This window comes from Saccostrea echinata, unplaced genomic scaffold (genome assembly GCF_033153115.1).
Source record: "Saccostrea echinata isolate AGI-Se365-2 ecotype Australia unplaced genomic scaffold, CSIRO_AGI_Sech_v1 ptg000029l, whole genome shotgun sequence".
Classification (NCBI taxonomy): Eukaryota; Metazoa; Mollusca; class Bivalvia; order Ostreida; family Ostreidae; genus Saccostrea; species Saccostrea echinata.
This window is the reverse complement of record NW_026889778.1, coordinates 10,875,101-10,889,506: the sequence shown is the minus strand read 5'-3', so window position 1 is coordinate 10,889,506 and position 14,406 is coordinate 10,875,101. Positions and strand designations below refer to the sequence as shown.

The 14,406-nt window shown below is 33.2% G+C and overlaps 1 protein-coding gene across 1 annotated transcript in view; it reads left to right on the top strand.

The window, feature by feature from the left end:
- Positions 1 to 14,087, top strand: part of LOC133195598 (macrophage-stimulating protein receptor-like) — a 99,670-nt gene extending 85,583 nt beyond the window's left edge. The window contains exons 5-22 of the mRNA XM_061331484.1: positions 120 to 215; positions 393 to 486; positions 952 to 1,115; positions 1,764 to 1,903; positions 2,205 to 2,304; positions 2,507 to 2,655; positions 2,758 to 2,946; positions 7,908 to 7,995; positions 8,503 to 8,739; positions 9,270 to 9,428; positions 9,846 to 10,050; positions 10,222 to 10,362; positions 10,458 to 10,541; positions 11,229 to 11,410; positions 11,737 to 11,846; positions 11,921 to 12,083; positions 12,161 to 12,297; positions 13,769 to 14,087. Of these exons, the coding sequence (XP_061187468.1) occupies positions 120 to 215; positions 393 to 486; positions 952 to 1,115; positions 1,764 to 1,903; positions 2,205 to 2,304; positions 2,507 to 2,655; positions 2,758 to 2,946; positions 7,908 to 7,995; positions 8,503 to 8,739; positions 9,270 to 9,428; positions 9,846 to 10,050; positions 10,222 to 10,362; positions 10,458 to 10,541; positions 11,229 to 11,410; positions 11,737 to 11,846; positions 11,921 to 12,083; positions 12,161 to 12,297; positions 13,769 to 13,973 (2,643 nt within the window). The 3' untranslated portion in view covers positions 13,974 to 14,087. The remainder of the gene's footprint in view (positions 1 to 119; positions 216 to 392; positions 487 to 951; positions 1,116 to 1,763; positions 1,904 to 2,204; positions 2,305 to 2,506; positions 2,656 to 2,757; positions 2,947 to 7,907; positions 7,996 to 8,502; positions 8,740 to 9,269; positions 9,429 to 9,845; positions 10,051 to 10,221; positions 10,363 to 10,457; positions 10,542 to 11,228; positions 11,411 to 11,736; positions 11,847 to 11,920; positions 12,084 to 12,160; positions 12,298 to 13,768) is intronic.
- Positions 14,088 to 14,406: the final 319 nt, after the last annotated feature.

Below are 14,406 nucleotides of genomic sequence, written 5' to 3'. Positions count from 1 at the left end.
CGTGACGTCGGACATAATGTGACGGCGGACAAAACGTGACTCAACACCTACCGCTAAATACTGTAATTATAATACAACACTAGATGTCTGCCTTTGTATATACATGTGTATTCTCGTAGGACCAGTATAAAGGACAAATAAAGTTACCATCAAGGATACTAAATGTAGAGGGAAGAAGGATATCAAGTACTCAGTTAATGTTCAATATCAGCAAGGTAGGTTTTATACAATAAAAGATGGTGGATGTTGCTTGTCATTATGGTAAAGATTTTAGCTTCTATAATACTAGATATTTTTTTTTTTTTTTTTTTTGGGGGGGGGGGGGGGAGTGGTTAATTACAAAATCAATATATTTTATCACTATCTTTCTTTACACCTCGTTGCCATTTCAGATTGAAGACGCTTTACCCAAAGGTTTATATGAAGCAAGCATGAAAGTTCTGTGGACAGACTTGGAATTTAACATTGAAACTAGCTATCTAACATGTAAGTTGAAGATATCGAAAAATGATTTCTTTTAAGCAACAGAAATTATGATTTTTTTAAAAAAAGGAAATCATAAACATTCTTCACCGTACGGATTCTATATGAAAGGATTTTACCTTTGCATACCACACTGTTCCTTGTAATTATCTTTTTGACAATAAATTCATTGTTGGCGAGCTTGAATTGATTTTCGAAAAAATGTTCCTTTCTTTATTTTCAGCTTAAAATTTTAAAATTTTTGTTTTATTTATTATGATTTTTCCTAAACTTTCAATCTACCAAAAGACTATATATTTCTGAATGAAATAGAATGAGGCTTGGTCGTGAAGAAATCTCATCAGCTATATGTTTAGTGAATTTGACTGTTGCTATGTTTCAGGAATTCAGATTACGTTTGCTTCACCATGGTTTGCATGTGTCTCCAGCTTAACATTAGTTTTTAAAATGTTTGAATTCCTATTTCAGTGATTTTGTACAGCTGTGCAGATCAAGCGGTTGGAGACTGTACCTTCTGTGAGGATCTGGACCTCAGTTATCCTGCAATGAATTGTAAATGGTGTGATGACCAATGTATTTACAGTCTTAAGAACTGTTCAGAATATTTATGTCCAGCCCCAATTGTCAACAGTGTAAGAAATTGAGCTATTTGGTAACAAAAATAAAGATATTATCTGTGAAACTCGAAATTCATTCAAGAATTAGTGCCTTTCTCTTAATGATTAAAACATGTGTTATGACCTTGATGCAATGCCATTTTTCAAAGTCATGGTCATGTTCTCATATCATTTAGTACGTTCAAGGATAGATGTAGAACTAGGAGCAGGTAGGATATTTTGAACTGTCGGAAAAAGCAAGTGCACTTTTGTGCTCCTTTTTGTCTTTTCTTTTGACATTTCAAGTTTTATGATTTTCTGCGGTTCTGTATTTTGCAAACTTGTATGAAGCTGTGTCACAATGGATGCACCTTCTTGATACTGCATATGAAGATTTTCTGCGCACTGATCAGTTTCTCATACAGTATCAAACAACTTTATTGATTTCTCAGATGACATTTGTGAAAATGTGTAAGATTTTTATTATTTGAATAACATAATGAAGAAAAAAGATTTTATAGAAAAATATTTTGTTAAAATTGTAGATTCTTTATAGGTCCTTTGCTGCTCGTCCATGGAGAGAGATCTTTGAATTTTTTTTTTTTTTTTTTTTTTTTTTTTTTTTTTTTTTATTTTGATTTTTCTTTTTTTTTTCTTTTTTTTTTGATATTATGATTTAGACAGATTGATCCAATGGATGGTTCGGTTGATGGTGGTACCCACATCACAATCAACGGAAAACATATTGGTGTGTCAAGAAAACAAGTAGATAATATCACTGTTGCTGGTGTACTATGCTCGAATGTTTCAATAATCGACCGAAAGTAAGTTATATTAAATCGTTTTAAACGCAATCATGATGCTCTTAAATCCTGAAAATGACAATATTGAAAATAGGCTGCTCTCAAAAATATACTTAAGTGTCTTCCGCTCAAATGTACTATAAAAATCTTGCCTGAAAACAAGCCCGCTTATTAGGTTTAATTTGAATAAGACGCTTTTTCGTTTTGTACTATTCCTGAGTAATTACAAATTTTAGAAAATCCTTTTAGAGATTATATTGAATTAAATTTGACCAATAAAATCTCAGATTTAGTTTATACGCAACGATTTTTTATGATGTAGTGTACAGTGTGTTACGGGACCCAGTTCTGTTTCTTCTGGACCAATTAATCTACGTGTAAATGAACGGCTTGGAGTTAGTACAGCGATGTTTACTTATAAGGTGATACTAAAATTATATTTCATATTTCAATTTACATTTAACTGAATATTCCTTCATACATCTGTAATACATTTCACCTGCATAAAGTAAAGAAATTGAATTGTAAACGTATTTGACTTCTGTTACATAACCTTGATTCTTGTGTATTTTGGTTTCAAATATTTTCTACATGTACCTTCTGATGTCGACGATATTTTTATAGGATCCACAGCTGTTAGGGCTGTCTCCTGCTGATGTAATACAATCTGGGGGGAGATCTATCAAATTGATTGGAAGAAATTTATTAATAGGAAAGAGGGACCTTCGAGTTGAACTAATAGATGATTTTTCCAATCCTAAACTATGCTCAGTGTATGTTTTTACAAATAATGACTATATATAAAAGAATATGTCAAGACCCATTACTCTGTTAGGTATACTTGTTTTAATCTACTTTTCTATGAGAAATTGTAGAGAAATGGAGGTTTCTTCTGACGAGGCAATAAGATGTGTTCCAGAGCCCACGAATAGAACTGGACCTCACATAATACAGGTTTTCTTCGATAATAGATCACTCAGGACATTACAGAACATGAGATTGACTTATCTGTCTGATCCTGTAGTTCAGAGTACAGAACCTTTTGAGTTAAAAAGTATTTACAGGTATAATTCTGATTTATCACTACGTTGCCATTACTTCAATGATATATTATGTGCTATTATGTTTCAAGTTGTTACAGCAGTTTAAGTTTGTGTTAAAACATATAACTATGACTTCACTTCTGTTCATAGACTTGGACACTTTTTCATGTAATATTTACGACAATCTAGTAGTGTTGACTTCCACTTGCATTAGACTTCACCTGCCATACTCTATTGTTCGATTATTTTTTCAGAAATTCATGAGATTTGATATAGCTTTGCAGACATAGGGATATTAAAATTGAAATAATTTACATTTAAGTCTTACTATGCCATCCTGACTTAATCCACATTTTGAAAAAAAAGGTACTATATTCACAAAAGTACATATGAATCATTTAAACTATTTTTGTCTTTCCTTACATACATTCCTTACACAGGAAGAAACTAGACCTTTCAGTTAAAACTGAAAGGCGGCTTTCAGTGACTTTTCAGTGGCCATTCAGTCACTGGATGGCAGGTATATTTCAGTTACATTTCAGCCACAATTCAGATACCTTTCAGTCAGCATTCAGCGGACACATTTCAGTTATCTTTCAGTGACCTTTCCGTCGTCTTTCAGTCGCCTTTCAGTGACCTTTCCGTCGTCTTTCCGTGACCTTTCCGTCAACTTTCAGTGACCTTTCAGTCATAATTCAACGACCTTTTCATCGGCTTTTCATTAGTTTTATCGGTAATTATTCCTTTAAAAAAATCAAATAAAATTATTCACATCTTTAAATGTGTTTTTGTTTTCTTATTGTGATAAAATTCAGATACGTAGAACTGGTAATGGTCAGATGTTCAATTGTCTTTAAATTGTTTACTAAAATGTTAAATTGTAATTATTAACTATAACATTTATGTCTAATTATAATTTTATTAACATTAAAGATTACAATTCAACTTTGGAATCATAAAATTCAAAATGATTTTCGAATTTCAAATTTGTTTCAAGAAAATTTATTAAGAAAAAAAAAATTATTCAAATGATGAAAAACAATATTATTTTTTCTTACTGCAAAAATTTCTAAATCTTTGATGAATATTTTCACACGCTCATTCAATTTGATAAGTTGTTAAATGAATAAACAGACAGTCAATCTGAAAAAAGGATCGAGGATATCGGTCGAAATGCTCTTAAAATAAAAAAGAGAAAAAATTCTTATTTTTCAGCTTTAAAATAGTTTTTCATTATTTTTATATCCATCTAACACAGTGTATAATGCGGTTAGTTTTCATGGAAATATCTGGTTATGAAAGACGAGACAGAATGAATTATTTATGCCTTTTCTGGAAGAAACTTTAAAACTGTATATTTTTCTTCCTTAATTGTTAAAATCGCATAATATTTTAGCTTCTAAAAGATATCGTTTTTAAATTTTTTACATAAAAAGAATTAATAATTTATGCCTCTTGTGGAAGGACTTTAACATTGTAAATTTTGTTTCTTGATTGTTAAAATCGCACGATAATTTAGCATGTTAAAAGATATCGTTTTAAGTATTTACAACGTTTTCCGAGGTGAAGATCCATCTTAAATCATTTCTTTGGGAAAAAACAACAACTAAAAAACAGGTGCCCGTCGCCGATAATTGTCATCATCCCGATATGAGATGTGTAATTAATTAGTCAGCCCCAAAAATCAGCACAATTAACATAGAAGATTCAAAATGTATACAAAGTATATACACATTCCCAGCTCCTCGAAACAACAGGTGAACTGGGTGTCCCAATTCAATATCTACAAATGTATTGATTTTAAATCTCATGGTATTCAACAAGACGTCGTGGCGAAATGGATAATGTCATGGATTTTCAAGCGGGAGGCCAGGGTTCGACCCCTGCTTTCTGCAAGATTTTCTTTTCTTATATTAAGTTTTTTTCATTTTTTTTTTAAATTCGGAAATAGATTAATTTTATATCATTATACTAAGAAAACGTGAAATAAAATTTCTAAGTTAAAAAATAAGCCCATTTTTTAATAAAAAGATACAACTGAAAGATAACTGAAAGGCCACTGAAATATATCTGCCATTCAGTCGACTGAATTGTAGCTGAAAGACCAGGGAAAAGTCACGGGAAAGGATCTTTTCAGTGACATTTCAGTGGCCATTCAGTGACAATTCAGTTACCATTCCGTCGACTGAATGGTATAATTTCATCCTGTGTTACCTACAACGTTTCGGATTGAGCATCACTGAAGAGACAATTTGTCGAAATGCGCATCTGGTGCATCAAAATTTGTAACGTATATGATTTACATTATGACCCCTGGGTCGAGGCCTCTGCTGGTGGACTGTTAGACCCCGAGGGTCTCTACAGCCCAGTAACCTAGTAGTTCGGTACTAGCTTGAAAATACGGATATATATTAAATTGCAGTGGTAAAATTTAGAAATTTATTTCAAAATAAGGATTATCTCTCTCATGCATAGCTCTGATCCTTCGACGTACTTGGCTCCAGTCTTTGGCACCTTTTTTCAGCTCTTCCAAGTCTTTTTTAGGTCACCTGAGTCACTCAGGTGACCTACTGCTATCCGTTTTTGTTCGTCGTCGTGCGTTGTCCGTCGTCCATCGTGCGTTAACATTTAAACATTTTCAACTTCTTCTCTGAAACCGCTCAACCAATTTCAACCAATTTTGGCATATAGCATCTGTTGGTAAAGAGGGACAAAAATTGTGAATTTCATGGTCCCTGCCCCCTGGGGCCTGAGGGGTGGGGCTAAAACCACCAAAATTAATGCAATCTTTAAAAGTCTTCTTCTTTACTTCTTGACATCAAGCAGTCAAACTGTTGACATGATTGTAATAAGCATTGAGCCCTCTAACAAATTTGTGAAATTCATGGCCCCAGGGTCAGGGGTTCTGGTGCTGGGGCGGGGCTATATAGATCATATAGTGAAAGTGCATTATTTCTTTGAAAATCTTCTTCTCTACTCCTGGGTATTATTGAAACAAAATGAATACATAGTTATGATAAGCAAGAGTGACTCTACCAAAATTATGAAATTCATGGCCCGAGAGTCAGGGGTTCTGGTGCTAGGGCGGGGCTATATAGAACATATAGTGAAAGTGCATTATTTCTTTGAAAATCTTCTTCTCTACTCCTGGGTTTTATTGAAACAAATTAAATACATAGTTATGATAAGCAAGGATGCCTCTTCCAAAATTGTGAATTTCATGGCCCCTGGATCAGGGGTTCTGGTGTTAGGGTGGGGCTCTATTTATTATAGAGTGAAAATGCATTAATGCTTTAAAAATCTTCTTCTCTGCTTCTTGGTATTATTTAAACAAATTAAGTACATTGTTATGATAAGCAAGGATGCCTCTTCCAAAGTTGTGAAATTCATGGCCCCAGGGTCAAGGGTTCTGGTGTTAGGGTGGGGCTCTATTTATTATAGAGTGAAAATGCATCAATGCTTTAAAAATCTTCTTCTCTGCTTCTTGGTATTATTTAAACAAATTAAGTATATTGTTATGATAAGCAAGGATGCCTCTTCCAAAATTGTGAAATTCATGGCCCCAGGGTCAAGGGTTCTAGTAAAAAAAAGGGGGGGGGGCTCTATTGATTATATAGAGAAAAAGCAAAATTTCTCTCAAAACATTCTTTTCTGCTTCTGGTTAAAAAGCAAAGAAGCTAGTGTATAGTTATGATGAGCAAGAGTGCTTCTTCCAGAGTAGTGAATTGCATGACCCCTGGGTCAGATGTGCTGGTGCAAGGGTGGGGCTCTTGATAATATAGTGAAAATGCATTAATTCTATTAAATAATCCGGTCTGCTCCTCAGTGTTAAGCAGATAAACAAAGTGATTACTTATGATGTGCAAACTTCTGGTCCCAGGGTGAGAGGCTCTGGTGTTTATCGATGGGGAGGGGGGGGGGGGGAGGCTCTATTGATAATATAGTGAATCTGTAGTAAAAATGCATTATTTCTTTAAAAATCTTCTCTGCACCTGGGCATATCAGAGGCAAAAAGAGTAAAAGTTTTAATAAGGAAGGGTATTTTTACCAGATATTTGAACATCTGGACCATTTAGTCAAGTGTTCTGGTCCTAGCTAGGGCACTATTAATTTTTTATCTACTGAGAGGAGTTATTCCCCTTTGCCATTTACTTTTGATAATTAATCACTGTAAATAATGTACTTGAAAGGTTAATAGAATAAGAGAATTATGCAAGAATTTTTATTGTATAATACAAAAAGTACTTTCATAGTTTTAATGATCAGGTAGACTTGTAAGTAATAGATAAATAAAAATGAGACAAAAATAACCTGTCTTATTACATGTTCATCAAAGATCAAGAGAGGCCAATGTAAGAGATTTCAACAAGGAATTAAGATAGTACAGAAGCAGTGATAGTTTGTTAATTTACTGTATGGTGATAGTGTTAAATGGGGAACAGATTAGAACCTAATTTATGAACTATGAATGAATGCTAGACTAATTATTTTTTTTATCCTGATCACTCTATTTTTCTTGCTTTTGGGCAACAAAGCTTCACCTTTCAGTTCATTTTATACTCTATGGATCCTCTAAATTGTTGTATTATACTCAGGTGACCGTTAAGACCCTTGGGCCCCTTGTTATTTAATATTTTGGATTTCCAACGTTCCGGCTTGAGCATCACTGAAGAGATATAATTTGTCGAAATGCCCATCTGCTGCATCAAAATTTGCACCGTAAATGATTTACATACATGAAGATGTTGTGAGGAAATTGAGTATTTTTTTAGACAAAATAACAAACGAGCATTGATATTTTCTCTTTTGTCATGGAATCTTCTTCTCATTTTTATTTGAACTCCGGAAACAAAAACAGAAATGTGTTTCTCTAAAATATTTTGTGTACAGTGGAATTTATAAAGCCCCAGTGGTGTAAAATGTTCATGCAATAGTATTCTAAAAATGCAAAGAAGTTATCATTTCATTTTTTTTTTCTTTAGTGGAGGTTTGAGCTTCTCTATTGTCGGTTACGGATTTGTAGAAGTGATCGATAAAATGACAGTCTACTTTTCTGGAAACAAAGGAAACGTAAGAATATATTAGTACTCATTTATTTCTAGGAACTACGATATCGTTTGCTTTCGACGCACCTTAACAAAATACTTAAGTGAGCTTTTCTGATCAAGGAGTGCCCAGTATTCCTATATCCGTCTGTCTGTCTTTCATCTGTCGTTGGCCACGTATCAGTATAATTTTTTTCACACTTTTAACTTCTTTGCCAGCACCACCATCAATTCAACCTAATTTTCCACTCAGTCTTCTTATGAAGCAGAGCCAGCCTTACATGTGTTTCATGAATGGTGAACCTGTCACTAAGCTGATAATTGTATTTAATGTACAAAGTTTCAGAATATGCTAAAAATAGTTTTCCGATTTTTAACAGTTACATCGTTTGCAATCCTTCTCTCGGATTTCCATTGTTTTATATATCTTTTTATGTTAGACATTCCATAATTTGATATTTATTCTTCCACTTGTGCACTTTATTATTGGTAGTGTTTATGACTTCTGAAAGTATGTAATTTTTCCTTACAGAATAAATATCTGTGTTTAAGAATAAACATAAATCGTCTCAATTGTAAATACCCCCCTTTTCCAAGATGGATGACAGAGAACTCCAAGGTTCAAACATTGCAACTTTCACTAGACGGTTTTACAACCACTTTGCAGCCACGAGTGTTGTATCTTAAAGATCCAATTCTCTTCCCATTTAATGGAAACCAATCTTATAGCTTTGATCCTGCCTCGAGAAAAAACGAAATTATCATCATGGTAAGCCCTTGAGTGTTTTTTTCATTTAATATTATAACACTGTTTGTCAAGGCAGACCTACCTACACTATATCTGGTTACTTTTTAGTTTCTTTTGCTATTGAAAAGGAGCGAATGGAACAGAAACGAATTTATCTGTCCGACATGCATGCAGGTTTTATGCAATATTCTTAAATATGTCCAACTTGTGATATTGAGATAATCGTTTCTGCTTATTTTGACACCTTATGAGATAGTCTAAATGTTACATGTATATAGGAATCTTGATCTTTGATTCTTGTCTGTAATATGCATTGTTCTTTGGATGATTTTGCTGACTTTAATCTTTAACTGAAATAGGTATTCTTACAAAGTTTTATTAATATCAAAAAAAATCTTTTCAGAACTTTTGATAATAATAAATCTTATAAATGATATAACTTTTAATACAGATTCATGTTTTTTGATATTGGAGTATTGTACGAATGGAACACAATAAAGAGTGGAAAAACAATACGTAAATAAGTTATAAATGATCTTTCGTTTATCTAGGGAGATAATTTAGATGGTGTTGCTACTAAGGATGATTATTTTATTCGAGTTGGATCAGGTGAATGTATAATGACAGATCTACAAAGTTCTAATCTCACATGTAAACCTCCATATACAGAGCCCTCTCCATTATCAACTGATGGAAAATTGTATATTAGAGTAAGTAGATACGTAATTTTACTATATGTATTGTATATCACTCATTTGTACTGCCGATTGCACGCAGTCACGTGACGATGTGATCCTAATTTTCAGATCACAAAGCTGATGACATAGAACTAGTTTATATGACGTTATTCCTGTGTATCAAAACAAATTAAATATCCCTTGAAAATGTGTTTGAAGGATAATAAATTGAACATTATAAGAGTTATAGTAAAAGGAGTCTTTAGAATATATTGAGGTAAAGTGTAGTTTTTAAAGGTGGATAAAATTCATTTTTATTGCTATGCCTCAAAACAATGAAGTAGGGAAAAACATAACCTTTGTTCCTCCAAAGTTCCTTCTTACGTTATCCATGCCCAAGTACCTATGTATACAATACAGAAATAAAATCTTTTTTAACATTTCATTTAGGTCCAAGTAGGCTTTCTCACCGTTATTGTTGGTGACTTGATTTATCCGTCGACCACATCAGTTGACATGTATATTCTTATAATTTTGAGCATCACGATTGTTATTGTGATTGCTGGTGCCATAGCTCTGTTTGCCATTTTAAGATGGAGGAGACTAAAAACAAGGAAGGCACAACAAAGACAAAATTATGTTCAAAATGTGCAAGGTATTAGTTGCAAGTTATTTTAAGCATGCTATTTCTTGTATAAAAATGCTATTCGATTTGGCAGTTTTGAAAGTTTTTTTTTTTTTTTTTTTTTTTTTTTTTTTTTTTGTTCAAGCAAGGACTGACACTTGTGCATTTGTCTCATTCATTTGAATATATCAAATTAAATAGTTTCGGGATACGAAATGCTGAGAAGAAATCGAGATCAAGCCGATGAACACAGAATAGATGAAAGTATAGTGAACCTTCTGAAAAGTAAAGATTTACTTATCTCTCCCGATGACCTCAGAATCGGAGATTGTGTTGGAAAAGGTAGACGTAAAGATAAAGTAGTATAATAAAGTATTTTCAACATTTTAAAATATACATTTCTAATTTAGATAAAGTCTTACTTATCTTGTATTTAGGGAATTTTGGGATTGTCTATGAGGGCACTTTGACGGAATCAGTGGATAATTACGAAACCAAAGTAGCAATCAAATCTTTACATCGTATGTATAATCATTTTTACAGCTTTGTATTATTTTTCCCCATGAACGTCTGCTGATACTCTTTCTCTCTTCCTCCTTTCATTTGTCAAGCAGTTATTTCTCTTGAATCCTTTTCTTCTTTCCTTTCAGTAATCCTGCTACAGCAAGTCGTCCTCATTCTTCCATCTCTCCATTAATACAAAACAAGCGCAACCCTCCCTTCTTTATTTCCTCACGTTCCTAAAACTACTGCTTCACTTCTTCATCTTTTTAAATTCATCGGTTATATAATGTGCCACGACAAGTATGGCTACTCCTTCTTTCTTAGTATAACTGATCATTGCACACCTTTTAATTTTTGTACTATGGCTTGCACCGCTTAATTTACTTGTCCTGCAATTCTTCTTCTCATCCCCTATTTTTTACACCCTCTTCTCTTACTTTTTTCCTCCTCCCATATCTGTCCTGTACCACAACAATTTTCATTTTTCCTTCTTTCGTAGTATTGCTGCTCTTTGCACTTTTTTGATCGTATTTCTACTACTGGTTGCATCACTAATGTTACTTCTCCTTTAGTTCTTCTTTTCATCCCTTCCTCTTTCACCCTCTTCTTTTTCTGCTATCCTCACCCTACTCCTTATCTCCTATTTGTACATCTTGTTCAATATGTATTTATTTTCTCAAGACATGAATTATACATTTACTTAGAAAAGGAATCACGAGATATAGACGCCAAGGAATTTGTAAACGAGGCTTTACAAATGGCTGATTTCCACCATCCGAATGTGATGCCGTTAATTGGGATTTGCCTTTCGGACGAAATGCCACTGGTGATCTTACCCTTCATGAGGCATGGAGACATGTTAACATACATCAGGGATCAAAACAATGTAAGAATTTAAGCACAGAATTCAGTGGTTTATAATTTCCCGATTACAATCTTTTATAGCACTAATTCATGCAGATCTTATTGCTTCAATGACAGTGTACTCAAATTCACTATAATGAAATAAACGAAATGAGATGAGGAATTTTCTTTGTCTCATGATTTGTAGAGTATTTATCAAGTTTGATTTGAACACCGGACAAAATCTTTATCAAACTGTTTTAGAATTAAAACATGTGTTAAGTCAAATATGCCAATTGTATGCGAGTCTGTTAATCAAAGGGGAACCGTACATAAGGCATTTTTTTCTTTATGTTTTGATTGAATTAGGTGATGACACTTCTGAATATCTTACAATTTGGTGTTGATATCGCCAGTGGTATGGAATACCTGTCTTTACAAAGGGTAGTGCATCGTGACCTAGCTGCAAGAAATTGCATGTGAGTTATTTTCTTCACATTTTCAAACTGACTCTTATCTTACAATATTGCTTATATGTGTCAATTTTTCGAAGGCTTGGTGATGACAAAACAGTAGTAGTAGCAGACTTTGGCCTGTCACGGGACATATATGAGAAGAATTACTACTGTATAAGTAATAAGAATTGTAAGTTACCGGTAAAATGGATGGCGCCTGAAAGTCTAGAAAAAGGAATCTTTACAGCCCAGTCAGATGTGGTAATTATTTCAAGATTTTCATGAACTTTAAATTCCCAAAGAGCAACTTCACTTTACATAAATGTATTTTCTTCAAGTGGTCATTTGGTGTTGTACTGTGGGAACTGGTGACCAGGGGAAATAAGCCATACCCGGAAGTGGACGGATGGGACATGCTCAGATTTCTGAAGATGAACAGGAAGTTGCCACAGTCTGAATATTGCCCAGATGTTTTGTAAATACCCCTTTTTTTAAGTACATTTATAGAGAAAGCTGACAGTGTAACGTCGCAAAATATGATGTTTTTCAATGCATTAAAAGTTTCAAGACTTTAAAATTGAAATCAAAGTATAAAATAAAAAGATAGAAGAAAAAGAAGTCATCTTTTTGCAAGTTTTACGGTCGATACAATGACCTTGTCAGCACATACAACCTAACATTGAGTCAAATGCTGATTGACGTTTTTCATACTAATTGTTAGGCCATTATCTATACACTGAACTGTCTACGGATTTCTCCGTTATTACCTGATCATGACAAGGAGCACACGGCGGATGTGACACGTCGGCAGAGGATGCTCACTCCTCCATGGCACCTGATCCCACCTCTAAATTTTGAGGTCCGTGTTTGCTCTGCTTCAAATTTGTATCGTTTCATTGGACTTTAGAGATTGAATACTGTTCGTTATCATCATATTTCATAGGATTATTATTTTTATTTTTGTTTGTAGGGCTCCTTTTACACGTATATCATCAAATAAATCCAGTAAAGAATAGAATGTAATTCTATCAAATAATTAAAATATATTTTCTTTAATAAAAAGAATGTTAAACAATAATTTTACTAAGATCTAAGATTTTTTTAGTATTCGGGGGGAAAAACTGTAAGCACTCCCAAGGAAGGAAATACAGGTAGTTAACGAATATCTTGTGTGTAAATACAAAAATTGTGCAATACATGTAACTGTTTGAAAACTATGATCTTCTGTAATATAATGACTTCATCTAGAACTTCATTGTCTCTTTAAAATAATGGATGGATTGACAGTATCTTTGCGATTTGTTTGAAAAGCAGACAGAAAACATTATAAAGTCCCGCAATCCCTCCCCCGAAACAAAGCTATTGAAAGAAACCAATATTGAATGACTATCTGTTTACTGTCAATTTAGGCTTTCTTAAAACCATCTGTGTAAACTCTTCTCCTTCAACACAAAAATGGGGGAAATGTAGTTCTTCTAAAGAAATTAACATTAATAAATTAAGAACCCTCTGTACACTGCACACTAAATAGATATAATTCTATTGTATTTTTTGCAGTTAGAGTAATCTGCCCTTAGATCTAAAATAAAATAAATTGAAATCTTAAGTTCATCATTCAATTTGTATTCAATTCAAACATTCTAAACATTTCATTTGGACTAGATGAATTTTTTGAATACTTTATTTGTATGCATTTTTCCCCATTTAAGTAAACAACAGTGATTTCAGTTAACCAACACTTCATTGTATTTGATTATGTTTCCTGGGGATAAATGGCAGGTACCCTATGTTGAAAAATAAATACATAACTCCATATCTATAGCTTCATATGAAATGATTTTCTCAGAGCTAAAAAAAAAACAAAAAACTTTTCATTGGTGTATAGAGGGTTCTTAATGGAGACTCCAGTTAGTGTCGGTTACATTAAGGTTTTGAATGTGTTTCAGATACGCTTTAATGACAAGGTGCTGGGATTTAGATCCCGAAAGGAGGCCGACATTTACTGACCTTATAGCCCAACTGGCCAGATTCACGAATCCATCATCTGATGATAATTATCTGGAACCTTCCTTTACATATGAGCGACTTCAGAGTACTTATGTAAACATTGGAATGGGGATAGATTACAGCGACTTACAAAAAGAAAACTGATAAATTGACAAAAAACGTTCTCACATTTATTTCTGCAATCTGGAAAAATAAGGACTGTATTGATTTTTCAAAGAAAAAAAACTTTAATTCACTGCTCTTGTTATTTATGATATATCATGAATATTTTCCGCTTCTTGCTTCTTCTTGTATATGTCCTTTTACATTCCTGTTTCTGCATGTATATTTTCTTTCAATGGGAGCCTTGAATGTTTTTAGTTCTTTTTGTCTTTAATAATAATTTTAGAATTTAGGACGTTCCAAGAGAAGGTACTTGTGTTAACTTCCTATTGTTCGTTAAAAATAATAAAAATACATGCAAACAAACAAGTATATGAGAATTAAATCAATACATTCAGACTTGCAGACCCGTGGCAACTGCTAACAATTAGGGTGCGCAAAATGAAATAAATCATTATTGTCTGTGTGTTTTTTA